Here is a 27,767-nt window from a genome sequence, read left to right on the forward strand (position 1 = left end):
AGAGTCCTGCATTCACAGATATAATATATGCTCGTAGTTAAGCAATGTACTCAGGGAGGCGCCGCTAAGTTTATGGTCTTGGCCCTCCAAACCGTGGTCTAGGGTACACATCGACTATGCAGGCCCGTTCTTGGGTAAAATATTCCTTGTGGTTGTAGACGCATACTCCAAGTGAGATAATGTCGGCTAGCACGTCCGCTGCCACGACTGAAAGCCTGCGGGCCATGTTTGCCACACACGGCTTACCTGATGTCCTGGTGAGCGACAACGAGCCATGTTGCAAAGAGATTTAGATAGGTTAAGCGAATGGGCTAAGGTTTGGCAGATGGAATACAATGTCAGAAAATGTGAGGTCATCCACCTTGGGGAAAAAAAAACAGTAAAAGGGAATATTATTTGAATGGGGAGAAATTACAACATACTGTGGTGCAGAGAGACCTGGGGGTATCCCAAAAAGTTAGTTTGCAGGTGCAGCAGGTAATCAGGAAGGCAAATGGAATGTTGGCCTCCATTGCGAGAGGGATGGAGTACAAAAGCAGGGAGGTCCTGCTGCAACTGTATAGGGTATTGGTGAGGCCGCACCTGGAGTACTGCATGCAGTTTCGGTCAGCTTACTTAAGGAAGGATATACTAGCTTTGGAGAGGGTACAGAGACGATTCACTAGGCTGATTCTGGAGATGAGGGGGTTAACTTATGATGATAGATTGAGTAGACTGGGTCTTTACTCGTTGGAGTTCAGAAGGATGAGGGGTGATCTTATAAAAACATTTAAAATAATGAAAACGAAAGAGAAGATAGAGGCAGAGAGGTTGTTTCCACTGGTAGGGGAGACTAGAACTAGGGGGCACAGCCTCAAAATACGGGGGAGCCAATTTAAAACCGAGTTGAGAAGGAATTTCTTCTCCCAGAGGGTTGTGAATCTGTGAAATTCTCTGCCCAAGGAAGCAGTTGAGGCTAGCTCATTGAATGTATTCAAATCACAGATAGATAGATTTTTAACCAATATGGGAATTGAGGGTTACGGGGAGCGGGCGGGTAAATGGAGCTGAGTCCACGGCCAGATCAGCCATGATCTTGTTGAATGGCGGAGCAGGCTCAAGGGGCTAGATGGCCTACTCCTGTTCCTAATTCTTCTGTTCTTATGTTCTTATGTTTTACCAGTGCTGAGTTCAAAGAATTCATGACCCGTAACAGGATCAAACACGTCATATCTTCCCCGTTTAAACCAGCGTCCAATGGTCAGACAGAGAGAGCAGTGCAAACCATCAAGCAAGGCCTGAAGAGGCTAACTGAAGGCTCACTGCAGACTCGCCTATCCCGAGTCCTGCTTAGCTACCGCACAAGACCCCACTCACTCACTGGGATCCCACCTGCGGAACTGCTCATAAAAAGAGTACTTAAGACAAGGCTCTCGTTCGTTCACCCTGATCTACATGAACAGGCAGAGAGCAGGTGGCTTCAACAAAGTGCATACCATAATAGCACAAATGTGTCATGCGAGATTGAAATCAATTATCCTGTATTTGTAGTAAATTATGGACAAGGCCCCAAGTGACTTCCCGGCACTATCAGGGCCAAAGAGGGAAGCAGGCTGTTTGGGTCAAACTTTCAAATGGACTCATTCACCGGAAACACCTGAACCAAATCAAACTCAGATTCCCGGACTATCCTGAGTAACCCACCTTGGACCCTACCTTTTTTGATCCCCCAACATACACACCTGTGGCAACCGGCACCATGGTTGACCACGAAGCAGAACCCATCATCCACAGCAGTCCTGCAGGGCACAACAAATGATTCAACAACACCAGCTTTCACACCAAGACAATCAACCAGGGCAAGAAGGGCCCCAGATCGATTCACATTGTAAATAGTTACACGATTGACTTTGGGGGTGGAAGTGTTGTTATATATGTGGACTTGTATTTACTCACCAGAGGGCTTATCTCCTGGAGTCCCAAAGGATCCCATAATTCCTTGGGAGCACAGGTATTTAAGGAGGCTTCACTGGTTGGAGAGGCACTCTGGAGACCTGCAATAAAAGACTAAGGTCACACTTTACTTTGAGCTCACAGTGTTCAGTCTGACTCTTTCTCCATATAGAACAACCTCCTCTTGCTCCTGGTTTATCAGGGATTCAAGGAACAATGCCCACCACCATAAGAACATATACATCTCTCACAACTAGAGCATAGATTCTGAGTCATGCCAACCATGAGGCCTTATACCCCTTTCTAACTAGGCTACCATATCTGATGGATGTGTATCACAAGACTGTATTTTCTCCTGTTCTAGTAACTTAGGAGGGATTTATTTTATAGATTTGGAGCTGATCTCTAACACATTCTACCTCCCACCAAGCTGCATTGAAATGTATGTGTATTCCACCAACAGAACATCTAAGACAGGGATGCATGGCCAGTCACTTAGCTACCAGGACTTGGATACGTACCCTTCCGATAGTCTACATAGTATTCATAAGGCTCCAAATTCAGATGTTACCACCTATTTTGGCAATAGGATCTCTATAATATTGTTCAAATTTAAAAGAACAATGCGAAGGTCTGAATTTTCAGCTGGTTACTGCCTCTGCTTTCGCCCCAGAAGGGCGGCAATGGTGATGATAAGCTCTTCCGGGTGGGTGGCCAGCTTCCAGCGCCCCGCCGGGGTTTTCGGGGCCGGTTTCAGCGGAGCGAGGAGCATTTCCGCCCGGAAGAGGTGAGCCAGTGTGCAATGCCCCTGGTTGCGACAGCAGCTCGATTATTGAATCCCGTCCGATCTGTAGCGCTCCGTAGAGCACCGTGCTCGGACTGCCCGAGAAAGCGGGCGGTGATGTAAGTAATGTCCACCTCAGGTAAGTGTGATTGGGGTTTTTTGCGATTTATGTTGTGGTGACACGAGTTATTTATTGGGAATGTTTTTGGTGGGGTTTTTTTTCTCCCCAGGCCTTTCTCAGAATGCTCTGAGGTCGGCTGTTTAGCTTGGGATTTTCACATTTTCAGCTGGCCTAGCACCCTAAGAGAGGTGTGCAACGAATTGCTTAGCGCTCCGCCCCACACTCGGGGCCCAGCTGCCGAATTTTTCTGACTGAGGCGTAAACTGTTCCCAGGCGCAAGCTTTACCACCCCAAAATGAGCAGAACCGAAAATCTAGCCCGATCTTTTTTTAAATGAATAAAAATTGAATTAAATTAAATGTTTGAGAAAAGTTGATTTTTTTATAATTAAAAAAAACGTTTGAATAGTGTTCAACATATACTTACCTTCATGGGCAGGGTTATTAATATAAAAATAAGTGATAACATTTATTTTTCTATCTTTTAAAACTCTTGCGCGTTACTCCTGCTTTTACCAGCGTAAGTGTTTGAAGGACATTCGCTGGGCAAGAGTTGGGCAAATAGCTCAAATCTCTGCCCACGAAGGCCTTTCTCCTGGGGATGCATACAATCTGTCAAAAGACATTTTGACAGGTCGCAAGTGCCGGGTTTAGGCACATGGGCTTTGCGCAACTAAGCCCGGAACTTGCGGGGTCCCTTCGGGCGCGTGCACACATCGTCCGCATCCAAAGAGGCCGCAATTTATGGGACAATAGTTCTGATTACATGTAATACTTTTTTTTTTAAAGACACAGCCAGTTCTGATCTTGTAGTAGCCAAATTATCCCAATTCTGGTTACTTCTAGTTACAAGTTCAATCAGCCACCTAATTCCTAATGCTGGCTTTGGTATATGGGGCTAGATTTTACACTTTTGTGCATATCGCCCAAAAATAGGCGTTATTTCCGGCGTGGGCAGTAAAAATGAGTTTTCAGATCGCCAGCTTCTCGTCCATTCTCAAAGCACCTGGTCTCCATTTTTGAAATTGGGCGTTACCGCGAGCGATATGAAATGGGCGGTAGCTGACCTTCTGCAGTAAAGTGTCGTCGTCAACGGCATGGCAATGCTCGATTCCTGCGATGCAGGAGGTCAAGGGTCATCATGACATGCACAGAAGAGGAGACAGACAGAGAGAGAGTTGAGAGGGACTGAAAGCGTGTGTGGCTGTGGTGTTTGCTTGTTTGGCTGTTGTGGGAGGCACGAGGGAGATTCACCAGAAGCAAAAAGCCTACGAAGCACCAAGAATGTAGTTGGCACCGATTTTTGTCCAACAAATAATATAGTGGAGGCCTTGGAGCTGGTAGCCAGGAACACTGATGGCAGAGGGCTCCCTGTGGTCCCGGAGCGTTGCACTGCACCCCCATTGCCAGCAATTCATCAGAGCCAGGAGCAACATCTTGCTTCTGATTCGGAGCATGTTCCCACCTTGGGACCATCCTCTCTCGTATCCATCCAAGCAGTGGTTCTGCCATCATCCCCCGCCTCCCTATGAAGCAGTGCCTGAGGAGCTCCTCGGCCAGGCGGCTTGGAGTTAGGAGGGGAAGGGGTAGAGGTGGGGAAGAAAAGTTGGGGGCGGGGGGAAGGATTGTTTTTTGCAGAAATACTGATGATTTCAGACAAATGTTCAGTTTAAATGTTTTTTATTTAACAAAACCTTGTTGTGCATTGGCTCAGATAGCTGCACCGTCACACGGTGGTGATTCCTTAACATCAAAGGGTATACTTACACTTCATTTCAATCAACTTAAACTTGAACTGTCACCAAGGTGATGCCCACCATTGATGTATCACCTGCACATCCAGCAGTGTGTCAGCCTTGTAAATAACACCAACGTTCTTTCAAAAAAGCGATCATTGATGAGCTCCTGACGTAAGGCTCTTGCAGCTATCATGCCACCACGGGCCCTTTCATGCGGTCTACAGGGGGGCGGGGGCATGGCTTCAGTGTCAGCCTGATTGTCTGGACCAATGTTAACATCCACCTCCTCGTACTCCTCTTCCTCTCTCTGGTGAGGTGGACTGTCAGACTCATCAGGCAATTCTTGTCCCCTTCTGATAGCCAAATTGTGCAGCATGGGAGCACACCACCATGAATTGAGCTACCTACTTAGGGTGGTATTGGAGGTCACCTCCTGAGTAGTCCAGGCATCTGAAGCGCTGCTTAAGCACTCCAATGGTTTTCTCCACGATATTGCGAGTGGCTCTGTGGCTCTCGTTGTATCGCCTCTCGGCTTCGGTGTGGGTGACATGCAGGGGGGTCATCAGCCAGGTGGCAAGGCCATATCCTTTGTCACCTAGCGTCCAGCATTGACCTTGTGGTTGATTGTTAAACAAGTCCGATACAATGCTGTCATGCAGGATATGAGATCATGGATGCTGCCCAGAAATTTAGCATTCACTGCCATTATAATTTGCTGGTGGTCGACAACAAGTTGAGCATTCAGGGAGTGGAATCCCTTGCGGTTGCTGAAAACCTCTGCATCGCGATGTGCGTACCGTCTATTGCTCCCTGCACCTTGGGGAAGTTTGCAATTCTGGAGAATCCTCGAGCCCTCTCACTCTGTGCCTCCCTGGTCATGGGGAAGCTGATCAAGTCCGTCCTGCGTGTGTTCAGGGCTTCAGTGACCTGTCTAATGTAGCAATGTGTGGCATGCTGAGACAGACTGCAAATGTCGCCAGCTGAGGCCTAAAAAGAACCCGCCGCATAGAAAGACAGTGCCGCGGTGACTTTGACCTCGACAGACCGTGCAGTACTGATGGTGCTAGCAGGCTGCAGATCTCCCCATATGAGTTGCCATGCCTCAGTGACAACCTCTTTGTGGAAGCGCAGTCACCGAAGGCAGATGGTGTCGGGCAAGTTGAGGTAAGACCACTTCTCCCTGTACTTGCGGGGGGTGTAACATCTGGTCCTCCTCATCAGTCTGGCACGTCTTACATTGGACACATAATGCTGTGGAGCATACCTTCGGCCATCTCGAGTCTGCTGCATCTACTTAGTCATCAAGAGATGGTGAGAAAGGACAGTCCCCATTGCAATAGCCCTGTGTTTTCCACCGATTGGTCACAAAAAATGAATGTCCCGACGAAAACACCTATAAAATTCCAATCGGTCACAGTATGGTCAAGATGTTTGTACAGATGTTCACATCACCTCCAAATACCTCCAGAGTACATCCAAACTCCCCCGAGGTTGAAGCAGAGCAGCCTTTTAAAGGATGCGACATGTGATGCAGAACATGGCCAGATAGGGAATGGAAGACCAACAGGAAGAGCATTGCAGGTGGGGTAGTGCAGGGGTCCCCTGCGGTCATCAACCTGCAAAACAGATATACCGCTTTAGGTACTGTTGAGGGGGATGACTCATCAGGGGAGAGCAGCAGCAGCCAAGTTCATGGCACCATGGCTGGCTCTGCTGCACAGGAGGGCGGTAAAAAGAGTGGGAGAGCGATAGTGATAGGGGATTCAATTGTAAGGGGAATAGATAGGCATTTCTGCGGCCGCAACCGAGACTCCACAATGGTAGGATGCCTCCCTTGTGCAAGGGTCAAGGATATCTCGGAGCAGGTGCAGGACATTCTGAAAAGGGAGGGTGAACAGCCAGTTGTTGTGATGCATATAGGTACCAACGATATAGGTAAAAAAACAGGATGAGGTCTTACGAGACGAATTTAGGGAGCTAGGAGTTAAATTAAAAAGTAGGACCTCAAAAGTAGTAATCTCAGGATTGCTACCAGTGCCACGTGCTAGTCAGAGTAGGAATAGCAGGATAGCTCAGATGAATACGTGGCTTGAGAAATGGTGCAGCAGGGAGGGATTCAAATTCCTGGGGCATTGGGACCGGTTCTGGGGGAGGTGGGACCAGTACAAACCGGACGGTCTGCACCTGGGCAGGATCGGAACCAATGTTCTAAGGGGAGTGTTTGCTAGTGCTGTTGGAGAGGAGTTAAACTAATATGGCAGGGGGATGGGAACCTATGCAGGGAGACAGAGGGAAATAGAAGGGGGGCAGAAGCAAAAGATAGAAAGGAGAATAGTAAAAGTGAAGGGCAGAGAAACCCAAGGCAAAAAGCAAAAAGGGCCCCATTGCAGCAAGATTCAAAAGGGGCAAAGTGTGTTAAAAAGACGAGCGTGAAGGCTCTGTGCCTCAATGCGAGGAGTATTCAGAATAAGGAGGATGAATTAACTATGCAGATAGCAGTTAACGGATATGATGTGATTGGCATCACGGAGACATCGCTCAAGGGTGACCAAGGCTGGGAATTCAACATCCAAGGGTATTCAGCATTTAGGAAGGATAGACAGAAAGGAAAAGGAGGCTGATTCAGGAGGAAACCAATGCAATTGTAAGGAAGGACATTAGCCTGGATGATGTGGAATCGGTATGGGTAGAGCTGTGGAATTCCAAAGGGCAGAAAACGCTAATGGGAGTTGTGTATAGACCACCAAATAGTAGTCGTGAGGTTGGGGATAGCATCAAACAAGAAATAAGGGATGTGTGCAATAAAGGTACAGCAATAATCATGGGCGACTTTAATCGACATATAGAAACAAAGAAACATAGAAAATAGGTGCAGGAGTAGGCCATTCGGTCCTTCGAGCCTGCACCACCATTCAATGAGTTCATGGCTGAACATGCAACTTCAGTACCCCATTCCTGCTTTCTCGCCATACCCCTTGATCCCCCTAGTAATAAGGACTACATCTAACTCCTTTTTTGAATATATTTAGTGAATTGGCCTCAACAACTTCCTGTGGTAGAGAATTCCACAGGTTCACCACTCTCTGGATGAAGAAGTTTCTTCTCATCTCGATCCTAAATGGCTTAGCCCTTATCCTTAGACTGTGACCCCTGGTTCTGGACTTCCCCAACTTTGGAAACATTCTTCCTGCATCTAACCTGTCTAAACCCATCAGAATTTTAAACGTTTCTATGAGATCCCCTCATTCTTCTGAACTCCAGTGAATACAAGCCCAGTTGATCCAGTCTTTCTTGATATGTTAGTCCCGCCATCCCGGGAATCAGTCTGGTGAACCTTCGCTGCACTCCCTCAATAGCAAGAATGTCCTTCCTCAAGTTAGGAGACCAGAACTGTACACAATACTCCAAGTGTGGCCTCACCAAGACCCTTTACAACTGTAGTAACACATCCCTGCCCCTGTACTCAAATCCCCTCACTATGAAGGCCAACATGCCATTTGCCTTCTTAACCACCTGCTGTACCTGCATGCCAACCTTCAATGACTGATGTACCATGACACCCAGGTCTCGTTGCACCTCCCCTTTTCCTAATCTGTCACCATTCAGATAATCGTCTGTCTCTCTGTTTTTACCACCAACGTGGATAACCTCACATTTATCCACATTATACTTCATCTGCCATGCATTTGCCCACTCACCTAACCTATCCAAGTCACTCTGCAGCCTCATAGCATCCTCCTCGCAGCTCACACTGCCACCCAACTTAGTGTCATCTGCAAATTTGGAGATACTACATTTAATCCCCTCGTCTAAATCATTAATGTACAATGTAAACAGCTGGGGCCCCAGCACAGAACCTTGCGGTACCCCACTAGTCACTGCCTGCTATTCTGAAAAGTACCCATTTACTCCTACTCTTTGCTTCCTGTCTGACAACCAGTTCTCAATCCACGTCAGCACACAACCCCCAATCCCATGTGCTTTAACTTTGCACATTAATCTCTTGTGTGGGACCTTGTCAAAAGCCTTCTGAAAGTCCAAATACACCACATCAACTGGTTCTCCCTTGTCCACTCCACTGGAAACATCCGCAAAAAATTCCAGAAGGTTTGTCAAGCATTATTTCCCTTTCACAAATCCATGCTGACTTGGGCCTATCATGTCACCTCTTTCCAAATGCGCTGCTATGACATCCTTAATAATTGATTCCATCATTTTACCCACTACCGATGTCAGGCTGACCGGTCTAATTCCCTGTGTTTTCTCTCCCTTTTTTGAAAAGTGGGGTTACATTGGCTACCCTCCACTCCATAGGAACTGATCCAGAGTCTATGGAATGTTGGAAAATGACTGTCAATGCATCCGCTATTTCCAAGGCCACCTCCTTGAGTTCTCTGGGATGCAGACCATCAGGCCCTGGGGATTTATCGGCCTTCAATCCCATCAATTTCCCCAACACAATTTCCCGACTAATAAGGATTTCCCTCAGTTCCTCCTTCTTACTAGACCCTCTGACCCCTTTTATATCCGGAAGGTTGTTTGTGTCCTCCTTAGTGAATGCCGAACCAAAGTACTTGTTGAATTGGTCTGCCATTTTTTTGTTCCCAGTTATGACTTCCCCTGATTCTGACTGCAGGGGACCTACGTTTGTCTTTACTAACCTTTTTCTCTTTACATATCTATCGAAGCTTTTGCAGTCCGTCTTAATGTTCCCTGCAAGCTTCCTCTCGTACTCTATTTTCCCTGCCCTAATCAAACCCTTTGTCCTTCTCTGCTGAGTTCTAAATTTCTCCCAGTCCCTGGGTTCACTGCTCTTTCTGGCCAATTTGTATGCCACTTCCTTGGCTTTAATACTATCCCTGAATACGCTTGATAGCCACGGTTGAGCCACCTTCTTTTTTTTATTTTTACGCCAGACAGGGATGTACAATTGTTTTAGTTCATCCATGCGGTCTCTAAATGACTGCCATTGCCCATCCACTGTCAACCCCTTAAGTATCATTCACCAATCTATCCTAGCCAATTCATGCCTCATATCTTCAAAGTTATCCTTCTTTAAGTTCTGAACCATGGTCTCTGAATTAACTGTTTCCTTCTCAATCCTAATGTAGAATTCCACCATATTATGGTCACTCTTCCCCAAGGAGCCTCGAACAACGAGATTGCTAATTAATCCTCTCTCATTACACAACACCCAGTCTAAGATGGCCTCCCCCCTGGTTGGTTCCTCGACATATTGGTCTAGAAAACCATCCCTTATGCACTCCAGAAAATCCTCCTCCACTGTATTGTTTCCAGTTTGGTTAGCCCAATCTATATGCATATTAAAGTCACCCATGATAACTGCTGCACCTTTAATGCATGCACCCCTAATTTCCTGTTTTATGCCCTCCCCAACATCACCAGTACTGTTTGTAGGTCTGTACACAACTCCCACTAGCGTTTTCTGCCCTTTGGTATTCCGTAGCTCCACCCATACTATTCCACATCATCCAAGCTAATGTCTTTCCTTACAATTGCATTAATTTCCTCTTTAACCAGCAACGCCACCCCGCCTCCTTTTCCTTTCTGTCTATCTTTCCTAAATGTTGAATACCCTTGGATGTTGAGTTCCCAGCCTTGGTCACACTGGACCCATGTCTCCGTGATGCCAACCACATCGTATCCGTTAACTGCTATCTGCACAGTTAATTCATCCACCTTATTCCGAATACTCCTCGCATTGAGGCACAGAGCCTGCAGGCTTGCCTTTTTAACACATTTTGACCCTTTAGAATTTTGCTGTAAAGTGGCCCTTTTTGTTTTTTGCCTTGGGTTTATCTGCCCTCCACTTTTACTCATCTCATTTCTGTCTTTTGCTTCTGTCTCCATTTTGCTTCCCTCTGTCTCCCTGCATTGGTTCCCATCCCCCTGCCATATTAGTTTAACTCCTCCCCAACAGCATTAGCAAACACTCCCCCTAGGACATTGGTTCCGGTCCTGCCTAGGTGCAGACCGTCCAGTTTGTACTGGTCCCAATGCCCCAGGAATTTGAATCCCTCCCTGCTGCACCACTGCTCAAGCCACGTATTCATCTGAGCTATCCTGCGATTCCTACTCTGACTAGCACGTGGGCTAACCTAACTGGTAGCAATGCGGTGGAGGAGGATTTCCTGGAGTGTATTAGGGATGGTTTTCTAGACCAATATGTTGAGGAACCAACCAGAGAGCTGGCCATCCTCGACTGGGTGATGTGTAATGAGAAGGGACTAATTAGCAATCTTGTTGTGCGAGGCCCTTTGCGGAAAAGTGACCATAATATGGTTGAATTCCTTATTAAGATGGAGAGTGACAAAGTTAATTCGGAAACTAGGGTCCTGAACTTAAGGAAAGGTAACTTCGACGGTATGAGGTGTGAATTGGCTAGAATAGAGTGGCAGACGATACTTAAAGTGTTGATGGTGGATAAGCAATGACAAACATTTAAAGATCACATGGATGAACTTCAGCAATTGTACATCCCTATCCGGAGTAAAAATAAAACTGGGAAGGTGGCTCAACCATGGTTAACAAGGGAAATTAAGGATAGTGTTAAAACCAAGGAAGAGACATATAAATTGGCTAGAAAAAGCAACAAACCTGAGGACTGGGAGAACTTTATAATTCAACAGAGGAGGACTAAAGGTTTAATTAAGAGCGGGAAAATAGAGTACGAGAGGAAGCTTGCAGGGAACATAAAAACTGACTGCAAAAGCTTCTATAAATATGTGAAGAGAAAGAGATTAGTAAAGACAAACGTTGGTCCCTTGCAGTCGGATTCAGGTGAATTTATAATGGAGAACAAAGAAATGGCAGACCAATTGAACCAATACTTTGGTTCTGTCTTCTCAAAGGAAGATACAAATAACCTTCCGAATGTACTAGGAGACAGTGGGTCAAGTGAGAATGAGGAACTGAAAGATATCCTTATTCGGTGGGAAATTGTGTTCGGGAAATTGATGGGATTAAAGGCCGATAAATCCCCGGGTCCTGATAGTCTGCATCCCAGAGTACTTAAGGAAGTGGCCCTAGAAATAGTGGATGCATTGGTGATCATTTTCCAACAATCTATCAACTCTGGATCAGTTCCTATGGACTGGAGGGTAGCTAATGTAACACCACTTTTTAAAAAAGGAGGGAAAGAGGAAGTGGGTTAGCCTGACATCAGTGGTAGGGAAAATGTTGGAATTAATCATTAAGGATGAAATAGCAGCCCATTTGGAAAGCAGTGACAGGATCGGACTGAGTCAGCATGGATTTATGAAAGGTAAATCATGCTTGACAAATCTTCTGGAATTTTTTGAGGATGTAACTAGTAGAGTGGACAAGGGAGAACCAGTGGATGTGGTGTATTTGGACTTTCAAAAGGCTTTTGACAAGGTCCCACACAAGAGATTGTTGTGCAAAATTAAAGCGCATGGTATTGGGGGTAATGTACTTACGTGGATAGAGAACTGGTTGGCAGACAGGAAGCAGAGAGTTGGAATAAACGGGTCCTTTTCAGAATGGCAGGCAGTTACTAGTGGGGTGCCGCAGGGCTCAGTGCTGGGACCCCAGCTCTTTACAATATACATTAACGATTTGAATGAAGGAATAGAGTGTAATATCTCCAAGTTTGCGGATGACACTTAACTGGGTGGAGGTGTGAGCTGTGAGGAGGACGCTAAGAGGTTGCAGGGTGACTTGGACAGATTAGGTGAGTGGGCAAATACATGGCAGATTCAGTATAATGTGGATAAATGTGAGGTTATCCATTTTGGGAGCAAAAACACAAAGGCAGAATATTATCTGAATGGTGGCAGACTAGAAAAAGGGGAGGTGCAACGAGACCTGGGTGTCATGGTTCATCAGTCACTGAAAGTGGGCACACAGGTACAGCAGGCGGTAAAGAAGGCAAATGGTATGTTGGCCTTCATAGACAGGGGATTTGAATATAGGAGCAGGGAGATCTGACTGCAGTTGTACAGGGCCTTAGTGAGGCCTCACCTGGAATATTGTGCTCAGTTTTGGTCTCCTAGCCTGAGGAAGGACGTTCTTGCTATTGAGGGAGTGCAGCGAAGGTTCACCAGACTGATTCCAGGGATGGCTGGGCTGTCATATGAGGAGAGACTGGATCAACTGGGCCTTTATTCACTGGCGTTTAGAAGGATGAGAGGGGATCTCATAGAAACATATAAGATTCTGACACGACTGGACAGGTTAGATGCAGGAAGAATGTTCTCTATGTTGGGCAAGTCCAAAATCAAGGGACATATTCTTAGGATAAGGGGTAGGCCGTTTAGGACTGAGATGAGGAGAAACTTCTTCACTCAGAGAGTTGTTGATCTGTGGAATTCCCTGCTGCAGAAAGTTGTTGATGCCAGTTCATTGGATATATTCAGGAGGGAGTTAGATATGGCCCTTACGGTTAAGGGGATCAAGGGGTATGGAGAGAAAGCAGGAAAGAGGTACTGAAAGAATGATCAACCATGATCTTATTGAATGGCGGTGCAGGCTTGAAGGGCTGAATGGCCTACTCCTGCACCTATTTTCTATGTTTCTATAACGCTGTGAGTAGTTCCAGTTAGTTCCATTTTTTCTCGGCGGTTTTTGGGGCGAGCAATATTGTGGGCGATATGTGTGCGAGGTGGTGAAAGTGAAAAAAAATGGGCGGGCGGTATTATTGAATCTCGGCGTTAATTCCATGCGGAAACTAACGCTGGCCGATATTATGGGCGTTGATTTTACCCATTCTGATGATTCCGCCCCAAAAAAGTGGGCGGGCGGTATTTTATTTTCCCGGCGTTACGCACATGGGGAAAGTAACACTCGCCGATAAGTTTCTGAAAAATGCCCGTCATTTTCCATTTTGTGGCTAAATGGGCATTATATATCATTTCAGCGGTAAAATGGACGTTAAGTGGGTGTTAAGCATGCAAAAAAAGTGGAAAATCTAGCCCATGGTGTGTGCATTAGAATGCTGCATTGTAAATAACTATGAATATTTACAAGATATTCTCTTCTGTTCCAGCATTTTGGACAACAATTTGATAAGAAGTATCACACAAAAGTCCTTTGTCGGCCTGAATTCTCTCTTCTTCCTGTAAGTCGTTAATGATTGACTGCTCCTTTTCTTATTGTAAATATTTTACTTATAACAGATCAGCATGGCAGCGCTATGGAAGCCTGGTAGTCCTTTCTCTGTCCAGTATAGACAGGACTCTTAAATGTGAATTGTATAACTTTTGGACATGACAGTTATGTATCATTGGTTTTGTATTGCAGTACATGGATTTGTACAATGTGGCCTGGTGCATTTCTACCAATAATGATTTAATTGAAGTTGTGCTTTACACAAGAACTAGAAGTCTTCAATGGCATAATAATAAAACTGGGCTGTTCCCATTGGTAGTCAAGTTACATTCGAATTGTTAGAATCATAGGCCCCAAAATTAATGGGGAGCTATCCAATTCCCTTTTGAAAGTTACTATTGATAGAAAAGCAAGTTATAATTTAAATGAAGAAAAATTGCAAAGTGCTGCAGTACAGAGCGACCTGGGGGTCTTTGTGGATGAAATACAAAAAGTTAGTATGCAGGTACAGCAAGTAATCAGGAAAGCAAATGGAATGTTGGCCTTTATTGTAAGGAGGATAGAATATAAAAGCAGAGAAGTCCTGCTACAACTGTACAGAGTATTGGTGAGGCCAAACCTGGAGTATTGCGGATAGTTTTGGTCTCCGTATTTAAGGAAGGATGTACTTGCATTGGGGGCTGTTCAGAGAAGATTCTGGAGTTGAGGGGGTTGACTTATGAAGATAGGTTGAGTCGGTTGGGCCTATACTCATTGGAGTTCAGAAGAATGAGAGGTGATCGTATCGAAACATATAAGATAATGAGGGGATTCTATAAGATGGATGCAGAGAGGATATTTCCACATCGGGGGAAACTAAAACTAGGGGACATAGTCTCAGAATAAGGGGCCGCCCATTTAAAACTGAGATGAGGAGGAATTTCTTCACTCTGAGGGTTGTAAATTTGTGGAATTCTCTGCCCCAGAGAGCTGTGGAGGCTGGGTCATTAAATATATTTAAGGGAGAGATAGACAGATTTTTGAGCGATAAGGGAATAAAGAGTTATGGGGAGCGGGCAGGGAAGTGGAGCTGAGTCCATGCTCAGATCAGCCATGATCTTATTAAATGACGTAGCAAGCACGAGGGACCAAATGGCCCTCTCCTGCTTCTATTTCTTATGTTCTTATGAATATGCTTCTATCTTTCAGCCACTGCATTCCAGATCATCATAACTCACTTATTCTTATCTATCTGATCATAGCCAGATAATCACCTGTAATGGCTTCTCTTCCTGCTCCTGCACCATTAGCTCTGGTGGCCCCCAAGGGTCTATCCTTGACACTCTCCTATTTCTCATATACATGCTGCCCCTCAGCAACATCATCTGAAAACACAGTGGTAGTTTCCACATGTCCGCTGACAACACCCAGCTCTACCTCACCATCACTTCTTTCGACCCTTCCACGGTCTCTAAACTGTCAGACTGCTTGCCCGACATCCAGTACTGAATGAGCAGAAATTTCTTCCAACTAAATATTGGGCAGATTGAAGTCATTGTCTTTGGTCACCACCACAAACCCCGCTCCCTAGCCACCAACTCCATCCCTCTCCCTAACATCTGTCTGAGGCTGAACCAGACAATTCGCAACATGATTTAGAACACCTCTATTAATTCTCTCCTTAACATTCTCTGTTCGAAGGAGAACAAACTCAGCATCTCTAGTCTCTTCACATAACTGAGATCTCTTCATTCCTGGTACCATTCTAGTAAATCTCCGCTGCAAAGGAGAGTAATAATGCTGTAAGAGGAATCGGGGTAATAACAACACATTACGGAACTAATTGGGTTAATAATCCTGCTGCAATCTATGGAAGGAGAGTGAGTAATAATTTTGTATGTTATGGAAGGGGCAATTTAAAACCAATGGATTCATTTGGCGTGCAGTCATTGTTCCATCGACAAATACAGCAGCCAATTTGTGCATAGCAAAATCTCAAACAACAAATGAATGAGCAGTTAATGTGGTTTAGTGCCATTGGTTGAAGCAGGAATATTGGCCAGGGCACCAGGAAAACGTGTTACTATTCTTCAAATAGAGTTGTGGGATTACAAAAGCAAACTACTGCAGATGTTGGAAATCTGAAATTAAAAGCAGAAAATGTTGGAAATACTCAGCAGGTCAGGCAACATCTGTGAAGAGAGAAACAAAGTTCACCTTTCAAGTCGAAGACCTTTCATCATGGGATTACATCCACCTGAGCAACTGAGGGCTCACATTTAATAGTTCACCCAAAAAATGGCACCTTAGGTTTCATGTAATATCAATCAGCCTCAATGATGTGCCTAAATCTATAGTGGGGCTTGAATCCACAGCCTTTCACTTGAAAAGTAAAAGTGTTACCAATTTAGACAAACTGTTACTTGGAGTAATAATTCTGCAGGCTGTTGAGCAAGTGAGAAATAGTCTTGCACATTCTGGGAGGAGAAGTGGTAATAATGCTACAAGGCTGCATACTCTGGAAGGGATTGGAATAATAAATCTGTACAACTCAAACAAAGGGGGTAATCCTGCAGTCTGCAGACGAGGAGTAATATTTCTGCTAAAAACAGAAGGAAGGGTGTGATAATGGTACATACTATTCAAGGATAAGGAATAATAATCCTGCACAACACTGAAGGGGATGTGACCTGCACACTGTGGGGAGTAGGGAGATACAATGGTGGGGGGGCACGGGGGGCAGGATCAGATAGGAACTTGTACTCCAGGTCCTAGACCACCCACCCACAGGAGATCTACTAGTATTTGCAATGATTTTCCCCCAAATAAACTGCCATTTGAAAATCTTTCAGAATTCCCTTTTATCAGTTCTGAAGAATGAACGACACTTACTAAATCTTGACGCTGATCCTATTCTCGAACATGTGGAAAGCTTTACTTTTTGACTTAACGTTGGAAAATACTGAAGTTATCTTTAAATGTATTAACAAATATTTGCATCAGCACAAATCTCAAACCACCTTTCAGCCATCTTTCCATATCATGTACAGTAACAGACTCACTTATGTCTATCATAAATGTCACTTTACCACATTCTGCCCAAGATAGGCAAATCAAATTGCAGGTAGCAAATTGTTGTTAGAGATTTTAATATGTCAAACTTTAAATATTAATGTTTTTCCTACTTTTCCATTCTGTCTTTTTTTTCTCTTAATCCAATTATTCTTTCCCTTTCATCATTACTCTTTCTGTACCTGGTATGATTCTAATTCACCCACTTTAATTCACCTTCTCAGTGGTTCCTCTGTTTCTTTCTCAATCCTTAATTTTTTTTTAATTATTCGTTCCTGGGATGTAGGCATGGCTGGCAAGGCCAGCATTTTTGCCCTTCCCTAATTGCCCTTCAGAAGATGGTAGTGAGCTGCCGCCTTGAACTGCTCCAGTCTGTGTGGTGAAGGTACTCCCACAGTGCTATTTGGGAGGGAGTTCCAGGATTTTGACCCAGCGATGATGAAGGAATGGCGATATACTTCCAAGTTAGGATGATGTGTGACTTGGAGGGGAACGTGGAGGTGGTGGTGTTCCCATGTGCCTGCTGCATTGTCCTTCTAGGTGGTAAAGGTCATGGGTTTGGGCAGTGCTGTCGAAGAAAGCTTGGCGAGTTGCTGCAGTGCACCTTGTAGATGGTACACACTGCAGCCACAGTGCGCCGGTGGTGGAGAGAGTGAATGTTTAAGGTGGTGAATGGGATGCCAATAAAGCGAGCTGCTTTGTCTTGGATGGTGTCCAGCTTCTTGTGTTGTTGGAGCTGCACTCATCCAGGCAAGTGGCGAGTATTCCATCACACTCCTGACTTGTGCCTTTATAGATGGTGGAAAGGTTTTGCAGAGTCAGGAGGTGAGACACTCGCCACAGAATACCCAGCCTTTGACCTGCTCTTGTTGCTACAGTATTTATGTGGCTGGTCAATGGTGACCCCCAGGATGTTGATGGGACAGTTGGATAAGGAGATATGCTGTTAGTCCCGCTGTTCACTAAGAACCCAGATGCTCCGTTGCCCTCACTATGCCGTTATAACCTCGCATTTCCAGAAAATTATGCCGCAAAACATTTTTGAGCTGAAGGGTGTAGGGAAAAAGTCTAACTCAGGACATACACCACGAGATTAACGGTTCAGCAAGATCTGGCCAAATGTTTCAACTCAGCACAGTTTAAAATTTAAGTACAGAATTCTTTAAAATAAAAGTGTCCTTTTCTTTCTTTAGGTATATGATGAACAATTCATTGGATCATATTCCCAACATCTGCACAATACTTCCAAAACTGAATTGGCTGTAAGTATGAGACTATGCAGCATTTGCCTTATAAAACATTTAATACTGTTAGAAAGCTGACTGAACCATGTACAGATAATGAGTGGTCATATATGGACTGTGGAGGACCCATTGTCTTGTTCTCATCTGCATTCTTAGCGATTGGGCGCCATTCATGTTAAACTGTCCCTCATTATTTCCTTAAAAAGCACAATGAGATAAGAAATCGAATGTGCAGTGATAGTTACATTGAAGTACCTATATGCATGATATCATATAGCAAATATGTGTGATTATTCCACTCCACATTACTGAAATCTTGCTCTTGGCTAAGGGCAGGAGCATCCCTGTGGGTTTATGTTCTTGGTAATTTCTCACTGAAGGAGAATTGGAAGAAAGCTACAACTTCGATAGACCCAGGCACATCATAGCTGCTCATTATGTAAGGCACTGCAGCAGCTGACTGAAGTCTGTGCATTGTCCCTTTTCATAGAAACATAGAAACATAGAAAATAGATGCAGGAGTAAGCCATTCAGCCCTTCGAGCCTGCACCACCATTCAATAAGTTCATGGCTGATCGTGCAACTTCAGTACCCCATTCCTGCTTTCTCTCCATACCTCTTGATCCCTTTAACCAAAAGGGTCACATCGAACTCCCTTTTGAATATATCTAACGAACTGGCCTCAACAACTTTCTGTGGTAGAGAATTCCACAGGTTCACCACTCTCTGGGTGAAGAAGTTTCTCCTCATCTCGGTCCTAAATGGCTTACCCCTTATCCTTAGACTGTGACCCCTGGTTCTGGACTTCCCCAACATTGGGAGCATTCTTCCTGCAGCTAACCTGTCTAAACCCGTCAGAATTTTAAACGTTTCTATGAGATCCCATCTCATTCTTCTGAACTCCAGTGAATACAAGCCCAGTTGATCCAGTCTTTCTTGATATATCAGTCCCGCCATCCCAGGATTCAGTCTGGTGAACCTTCGCTCTACTCCCTCAATAGCAAGAATGTCCTTCCTCAAGTTAGGAGACCAAAACTGTACACAATACTCCAGGTGTGGCCTTACCAAGGCCCTGTACAACTGTAGTAACACATCCCTGCCCCTGTACTCAAATCCCCTCGCTATGAAGGCCAACATGCCATTTGCTTTCTTAACCGCCTGCTGTACCTGCATGCCAACCTTCAATGACTGATGTACTATGACACCCAACTCTCGTTGCACCTTCCCTTTTCCTAATCTGTCACCATTCAGATAATAGTCTGTCTCTCTGTTTTTACAACCAAATTGGATAACCTCATATTTATCCACATTATACTTCATCTGCCATGCATTTGCCCACTCACCTAACCTATCCAAGTCACTCTGCAGCCTCATAGCATCCTCCTCGCAACTCACACTGTCACCCAACTTAGTGTCATCCGCAAATTTGGAGATACTACATTTAATCCCCTCGTCTAAATCATTAATGTACAATGTAAACAGCTGGGGCCCCAGCACAGAACCTTGCGGTACCCCACTAGTCACTGCCTGCCATTCTGAAAAGTACCCATTTACTCCTACTCTTTGCTTCCTGTCTGCCAACCAGTTCTCAATCCACATCAGCACACTACCCCCAATCCCATGTGCTTTAACTTTGCACATTAATCTCTTGTGTGGGACCTTGTCGAAAGCCTTCTGGAAGTCCAAATACACCACATCAACTGGTTCTCCCTTGTCCACTCTACTGGAAACATCCTCAAAAAATTCCAGAAGATTTGTCAAGCATGATTTCCCTTTCACAAATCCATGCTGACTTGGACCTATCATGTCACCTCTTTCCAAATGCGCTGCTATGACATCCTTAATAATTGATTCCATCATTTTACCCACTACCGATGTCAGGCTGACCAGTCTATAAATTTCCTGTTTTCTCTCTCCCTCCTTTTTTAAAAAGTGGGGTTACATTGGCTATCCTCCACTCCATAGGAACTGATCCAGAGTCTATGGAATGTTGGAAAATGACTCTCAATGCATCCGCTATTTCCAAGGCCACCTCCTTAAGTACTCTGGGATGCAGACCATCATGCCCTGGGGATTTATTGGCCTTCAATCCCATCAATTTTCCCAACACAATTTCCCAACTAATAAGGATTTCCTTCAGTTCCTCCTTCTTACTAGACCCTCTGACCCCTTTTATATCCGGAAGGTTGTTTGTGTCCTCCTTAGTGAATACCGAACCAAAGTACTTGTTCAATTGGTCTGCCATTTATTTGTTTCCCATTGTGACTTCCCCTGATTCTGACTGCAGGGGACCTACGTTTGTCTTTACTAACCTTTTTCTCTTTACATATTTATAGAAGCTTTTTCAGTCCATTTTAATGTTCCCTGCAAGCTTCCTCTCGTACTCCATTTTCCCTGCCCTCATCAAACCCTTTGTCCTCCTCTGCTGAGTTCTAAATTTCTCCCAGTCCCCGGGTTCGCTGCTATTTCTGGCCAATTTGTATGCCACTTCCTTGGCTTTAATACTATCCCTGATTTCCCTTGATAGCCACGGTTGAGCCACCTTCCCTTTTTTATTTTTACGCCAGACAGGGATGTACAATTGTTGTAGTTCATCCATGCGGTCTCTAAATATCTGCCATTGCCCATCCGCTGTCAACCCCTTAGTATCATTCGGCAATCTATCCTAGCCAATTCATGCCTCATACCTTCAAAGTTACCCTTCTTTAAATTCTGAACCATGGTCTCTGAATTAACTGTTTCATCCTCCATCCTAATGTAGAATTCCACCATATTATGGTCACTCTTCCCCAAGAGGCCTCGCACAACAAGATTGCTAATTAATCCTAGAGTGGACAAGGGAGAACCAGTTGATATGGTGTATTTGGACTTCCAGAAGGCTTTCGACAAGGTCCCACACAAGAGATTAATGTGCAAAGTTAAAGCACATGGGATTGGGGGTAGTGTGCTGATTACACAACATCCAGTCTAAGATGGCCTCCCCACTAGTTGGTTCCTTGACATATTGGTCTAGAAAACCATCCCTTATGCACTCCAGGAAATCCTCCTCCACCGTATTGTTTCCAGTTTGGTTAGCCCAATCTATATGCATATTCACTTCTAACAAGTCAGGCTAGACAGACGAAGAAAAATAGAGAAAATAATAGGAACATGGCAGGAGCAGGCCATTCAGCCCCTTGAGCCTGTTCGCGAATCAGTTAGATCATAGCTGATCTGTATCTTAACGTCATCTACCCGCCTTGGTGCCGTAACCCTTAATACCCTTGCCTAACAAAAATCTATCAATCACAGTTGTGAAATTTTCAATTGACCCCTAGCCTCAACTACTTTTGGGGGGAGAATGTTCCAGATTTCCACTATCCATTGTATGAAGAAGTACTTTCTGACCTAAATCCTGAATGGCCTAGCTCTAATTTTAAAGTTATGCCCCTTAGGGGACAAAAATCGCTTCTAAGATCAGTAAACAATTCACTGTGCAAGAAATCATGGGTTTCATGCTCGGCTGATCTATGATATGACACATTGGAGATTCCAGTTGCTGATAGAGTTAGATGAGGAAAGATGGGAGGAGGCTCAAGTGGAGCCAAATGCAGCATGGACTGGTTAGGGTGAATGACCTGTTTCTGTGCTGTATATCCTATGTGTGTAATCCTATGTAACCTGACATTCATTTCTATAAGGCTTAATCCAAGGAAAGGGTTGATGAGGGTATCCAAGTAGCTCTATGGGTATATGCCTTCCCCCACCACGAAGTTCCCTAGTCTTTGCTAAGTTTTCTATGCATTGACTTCGAGTGGAAAATATGTGTATATATCTAATATATACATACTCATGCATGCATATAGTTGCAAAACTTTCTGACATTCAATCTTTAGGATCACATATGTTAAAAAGACTATATGGACAATATATTAGAGGGCTTCCAGTGCTCATAAACCTTCACCCTAAACATGAGTTAGTGCTTTTAGGAGATGAAGGGAGAAAATCAAATGAAAATTTGAATGTGATGTGAAAAAAAAACATGAGATAGGATCAAATTGATTATTTTAACATGTATTTCCTTGTACTGCATACCTGCTAACCTTCACACTTTGCTTCAATTGAAACAGGGACATGGAAGGGAATAATGTTGTGTCAATCGGGAAGCCAACATTTCAGTCATGCAGCAAGCTTACTGTCCTGTGAGTATGTCTACGGCGCTAGACCTCTGTTTTAGACCCATTGGAGAAGATTTTCATCCCTGTTTTCAGACAGGCAAGGCGGTAGTGAGCTAAAAATTGAATTGCACCACTCACCATTCCTTTCCCATGTGAGCCAGGAAACAGGCGAGCTCTGCTCGCACCAGAAACACAAAGGAATCTACTTTATTTAATTAATTCATGGGATGTGGGCGTCGCTGGCAATTCCAGCATTTATTGCCCATCCCTAATTGCCCATGAGCAGGTGATGGTGAGCCACCTTATATAACTGAGTGACTTACTAGGCCATTTCAGAGGACAGTTATGAATCAACCACATTGCTGTGCATCTGGTGTCACATATAGGACGGCAGCTTTCCAGTGAACCAGATGAGTTTTTATGACAATCTGGTAGTTTCATGGTCACCATTACTGAGACTAGTTTTGTATTTAAGATTTATTTAATTAAATTTAGATTCCCCAGCTGCGGTGGTGGGATTTGAACTCGAGTCTCCAGATTACTTGTCCAGGAACATATCAATCAATCATAGGCAGTCCCTCGGAATCGAGGAAGACTTGCTTCCACTCTTAAAATGAGTCCTTAGGTGGCTGAACAGTCCAGCACGAGAGCCACAGTCCCCGTCACAGGTGGGACAGATAGTTGTTGAAAGGGTGGGTGGGACAGGTTTGCCACACTCTCTTTCCGCTGCCTGCACTTGATTTCTATATGCTCAGTGCCCTCCCAGATGCGCTTCCTCCACTTAAGGTGGTCTTTGGCCAGGGACTCCTCGGTGTCAGTGAGGATATTGCACTTTTTCAGGGAGGCTTTCAGGGTGTCCCTGTAACGTTTCCACTGCCCACCTTTGGCTCATTTGCCGTGAAGGAGTTCCGAGTAGAGCGCTTGCTTTGGGAGTTTCGTGTCTGGCATGCATACGATGTGGCCTGCCCAGCGGAGCTGATCAAATGTGGTCAGTGCTTCAATGTTGGGGATGTTGGCCTGGTCAAGGATGCTAATGTTGTTGCGTCAGTCCTCCCAGCAGATTTGTAGGATCTTGCGGAGGCATCGTTGGTGGTATTTCTCCAGCGACTTGAGGTGTCTACTGTACATGGTCCATGTCTCTGAGCCATACAGGAGGGTGGGTATTACTACAGTCCTGTAGACCATGAGCTTGGGTGGCAGTTTTGAGGGCCTGGTCTTCAAACGCTCTTTTCCTCAGACGGCCAAAGGAACATAACCACTGTGCTATCATACCTATAATCACTTACATATGCAAATCATAGTTCTCTGTTGTATAAGGGAACCTGAACAACAACAACTTGTATTTATATAGCGCCTTTATCATAGTGAAACGTCCCAAAGCGCTTCACATGAGTATTATGAGATTAAAAAATTTGGCACCGAGACTCTGGAACTGAGCAGTGAGCAACTAAACCAGTGGCTCTTAAAGAAACCTCTCTGAAAACAGGGCAAAAAAAAAGCTGATCCACTCATTTTTGTAGGGCTAGGAGAATCTTCCTGACCACTGCCTGTCCTCCCATGCCCCTTCCCTTCCCAGGATTATCTCTCCAACCTCCTCTCCCACTTCCCCAATGTACCACTTCTGGCTCGGCTCGAGTCAATTGGCAAGCTGCATGGACAAGGAAGTGGACCTGAGGCCATGATCGTATTAAATAGCGGAGCAGGCTCGAGGGGTCGTATGGCTTACTCCTGCTCCTATTTCTTATGTTCTTATGTTTATGTTCTTACGTCAGCACTCGTTCAGCATGGCAGCTCACCAAAACTATTCCAGTCAGGTTTGACCATGCAAATTGGTCATGCCTCACATAAATTCAATTGGGCGAGTGGCAAGCTTGCAACACTATTTCCCATCCAATGGAATCGTACATTTGAAAATTTACTGCATGCTGTCACCATGTGTTCCCTCGACCCCTTTCAATCCCAGCTCCCGGGTTTATAAAAAGCATGAGGAATTAATAATGCGAAACAGGGAAATGGAAGACTTTGAACAAATATTTTGTATTGGTCTTCACGGTAGAAGACACTAAAAGCATCCCAATAATAATAGATAATCAAGGGGCTATAGGGAGGGGGGAACTTAAAACAATCATGATCACTAGAGAAAAAGTACTAGGCAAACTAATGGGACTAAAGGTGGACAAGTCCCCTGGGCCGGATGGCCTGCATCCTAGGGTCTTAAAAGAAATGGCTGCAGAGATGGTGGATGCATTGGTTGTAATCTACCAAAATTCCCTGGATTCTGAAGAGGTCCCAGCAGATTGGAAAACTGGAAATATAATGCCCCTATTCAAGAAAGGAGGGAGACAGAAAGCAGGAAACTATAGACCAGTTAGCCTAACATCTGTCATTGGGAAAATGCTGGAGTCCATTATGAAGGAAGTAGTAGCAGAACATTTGGAAAATCATAATACAATCAAACAGAGTCAGCATGGTTTTATGAAAGGGAAATTATGTTTGACAAATTTGCTAGAATTCTTTTGAGGATGTGACGAGCAGGGTGGATAAAGGGGAACCAGTGTATGTGGTCTATTTGGATTTCCAGAAGGCATTCGATAAGGTGCCACATAAAAGGTTACTGCACAAGATAAGAGCTAACAGGGTTGGGGGTAATATATTAGCATGGATAAAGGATTGGCTAACTAACAGAAAACAGAGAGCCGGGATAAATGAGTCATTTTCAGGTTGGCAAACTGTAACTAGTGGGGTTCCACAGGGATCAGTGCTGGAGCCTCAACTATTTACAATCTATATTAATGACTTGGATGAAGGGACTGAGTGTAATATAGCCAAATTTGCTGATGATACAAAGATAGGTGGGAAAGCAAGTTGTGAAGAGGACACAAAGAATCTGCAAAGGGATATAGATAGGTTAAGTGAGTGGGCAGAAAATTGGCAGCTGGAGTATAATGTGGGAAAATATGAGGTTATCCACTTTGGTAGGAAGAATAAAAATGCAAATTATTATTTAAATAGATAAAGACTACAAAATGCTGCGGTACAGAGGGATCTGGGGGTCCTTGTACATGAAACACACAAAATTAGCATGCAGGTACAGCAAGTAATTTGGAAGATACATGGAATGTTGGCCTTTATTGCAAGGGGGATGGAGTATAAAAGTTGGGAAGTCTTGCTATAACTGTACAGGGCATTGGTGAGACCACACCTGCAGCAGCACTGCATACAGTTTTCGTCTCCTTATCGAAGGAGGGATATAATTGCATTGGAGGCAGTTCAGAGAAGATTCACTTGGTTGATTCCTGAGATGAAGAGGTTGTCTTATGAAGAAAGGTTGAGCAGGTTGGGCCTATACTCATTGGAGTTTAGAAGAATGAGAGGTGATCTTATTGAAGCATATAAGATTCTGAGGGGGCTTGACAAGGTAGATGCAGAGAGGGTGTTTCCCCTCGTGGGGGAATCTAGAACTAGGGGGCATATTTTCAGAATAAGGGGTCACACTATTAAAAAGGAGATGAGGAGGATTTTCTTCTCTAGTCGCGAATCTTTGGAATTCTCTACACCAGAGAGCTGTTGAGGCTGGGTCATTGAATATATTTAAGGTAGAGAAAGACAGATTTTTGAACGATAGGGGAGTCCAAGGTTATGAGGAGTGGGCAGGAAAGTGGAGTTGAGGCCAAGATCAGATCAGCCATGATCTTATTGAATGGCGGAGCAGGCTCCAGGGGTCAAATGGCCTACTCCTGTTCCTATTTCTTATGTTCTTATGTTCTGACTCCTCCTTGGTCATAGGTTTACAGGCATTATCAATGTCTCCTGTTTCTCATGCATTGTTCCAACCCCTCTTAAAACCAGATTTTAAAAAGCCCACCCTCAATGATTTTTCTATGCAAATTAGCATTCTATCTTCTACTTTCCACTTTCTCTTTCAAGTCTTTGAATGCTGCATTGTCAGCCAACTATTGCTTAACTCCCTAGAGTTTGTTCAATCTGTTCCTGACCACTGGATCAGCATACAACATGAGGCCTGTCCTGGTGAAAGTCACCAGTGGCATCATGTGTAAATACAGCTGCAACTCATTGTTCCTCTTCAATTCCTCCAGAGCTTTCAACATCTTTGACCAGTCTATTTTTCTCAATGGTCCATTTCTGTGGCGCTGCTTTTTTGTGGTTCCAGTCCTATCTATTCCAATGTAGTCACCTTCAAATAGTTTCTACTCCCATGTCTAAACACTCACTTCTGGTGTGCACAAGACTCCTTCCTTGGTCCCTTCTTATTCATCATGTACGGGTTGCCCCTTGATGATATGTGTATGCTGGTTATATCCAACTCAATCTCTGCAACAATATTAACTCCAGCTCTGCTACTTTACTACCTGACTGCCTCTTTGTATTTAAATCTCAGATGCGTAGGAACATATGAACAGGAAGAGTCCTTGCAGTCCCTTGAGCCTCTTCCACCAGTCAATTCGATCATGGCTGATCTGCATCTTAACTCCATATACCCGCCTTGGTTCTGTAACCCTTAATATCCTTGCCTAACAAAAATCTATCAATTTCAGTTTTGACAGTTTCAATTGACTCCTCAACAACTTTTTGGGGGAAGGAGTTCCAGATTTCCACAACCCTTTGTGTGAAGAAATGCTTTGTGACATCACCCCTGAACACCAGAGCTTCTCTCTATCAACTTCTTTAATCATCTTAAACACTTCAATTAAATCACCCCTTAATCTTCTATGCTCAAGAGAATAGTCTATGCAACTTGTCTTCATAATTTAGCCCCTTTAGCCCCGGTATTATTCTGGTGAATCTGCGCTGCACCCCTTCCGTAGCCAATATATCCTTCCCAAAGAACTACCTACAGCTCAACGTCAGAAAAACTGAAGCCATCCTGCTCATTTCTTGCCTGCATCTACATGCCTCTGATGTTGACTCCTTCAACCTCCCTGGCTGCTCAGTGAGGTCGAGTCTGCAATTCCACATTGCCAACTTAATTTATTTACCTTAACTGAGATATACTTTTACAGTTCTATATTATTACATGTTAGTAAATATTAAAAAGACTGTGATCTGTGTGCAGTAAAGCAAGTCTTATTCAAACACATATATTCCATATCATGACAGCTTTGCCTCTCATGACCTATTCCGACTGTTGCACATTCTTATTTTCAGCTACAACCTGCACTGCTATGAGAAAGAGAGCTAGCAGAAGGCTCAATGAGAGGAGACATTCAAAAGAGGGAAGCTTGAGTTGCATCTGTTCTTAAACCTCACCTTCCGTCATAGGCATATGGCATGATATCATGGTTTTGTTTTTGTCCTTGAGAACTTGAGGTGTTTGGCTATTATCTGTTCTAAATGACCCATAAACTTTTTTGCACATCTATTTCCAGATGTTAATTGAATAATCTCTCGACCATTTTCAAGAGCTTTTGGTTTAACAACTATTCCAACCAGAATCTGAGGGTGAAATATGTCTTCAATGATAGCCAAAATGGATGATAGCGAATTCGTAGCCCATTTTATACTCTGCTCGATTTTCTTTTCCATTGATTTTCTTCTCCTTGAAGGTAACGGAAATGAGAATCGCGCAGGGTGTAAATTGGCCCATTTTCTGTTATCAATGAAGACCAATTTTACCTCCTATATTTTTACA

At 44.3% G+C, this 27,767-nt stretch overlaps 1 protein-coding gene across 1 annotated transcript in view; it reads left to right on the forward strand.

Moving 5' to 3' along the window:
- The window catches only part of rxfp2l (relaxin family peptide receptor 2, like), a 139,037-nt gene that overhangs the window by 62,985 nt on the left and 48,285 nt on the right, over nucleotides 1–27,767 (forward strand). The window contains exons 8-10 of the mRNA XM_070883953.1: nucleotides 13,604–13,675; nucleotides 17,910–17,978; nucleotides 22,070–22,141. Of these exons, the coding sequence (XP_070740054.1) occupies nucleotides 13,604–13,675; nucleotides 17,910–17,978; nucleotides 22,070–22,141 (213 nt within the window). The remainder of the gene's footprint in view (nucleotides 1–13,603; nucleotides 13,676–17,909; nucleotides 17,979–22,069; nucleotides 22,142–27,767) is intronic.

Source organism: Pristiophorus japonicus, chromosome 6 (genome assembly GCF_044704955.1).
Source record: "Pristiophorus japonicus isolate sPriJap1 chromosome 6, sPriJap1.hap1, whole genome shotgun sequence".
NCBI lineage: Eukaryota > Metazoa > Chordata > Chondrichthyes > Pristiophoridae > Pristiophorus > Pristiophorus japonicus.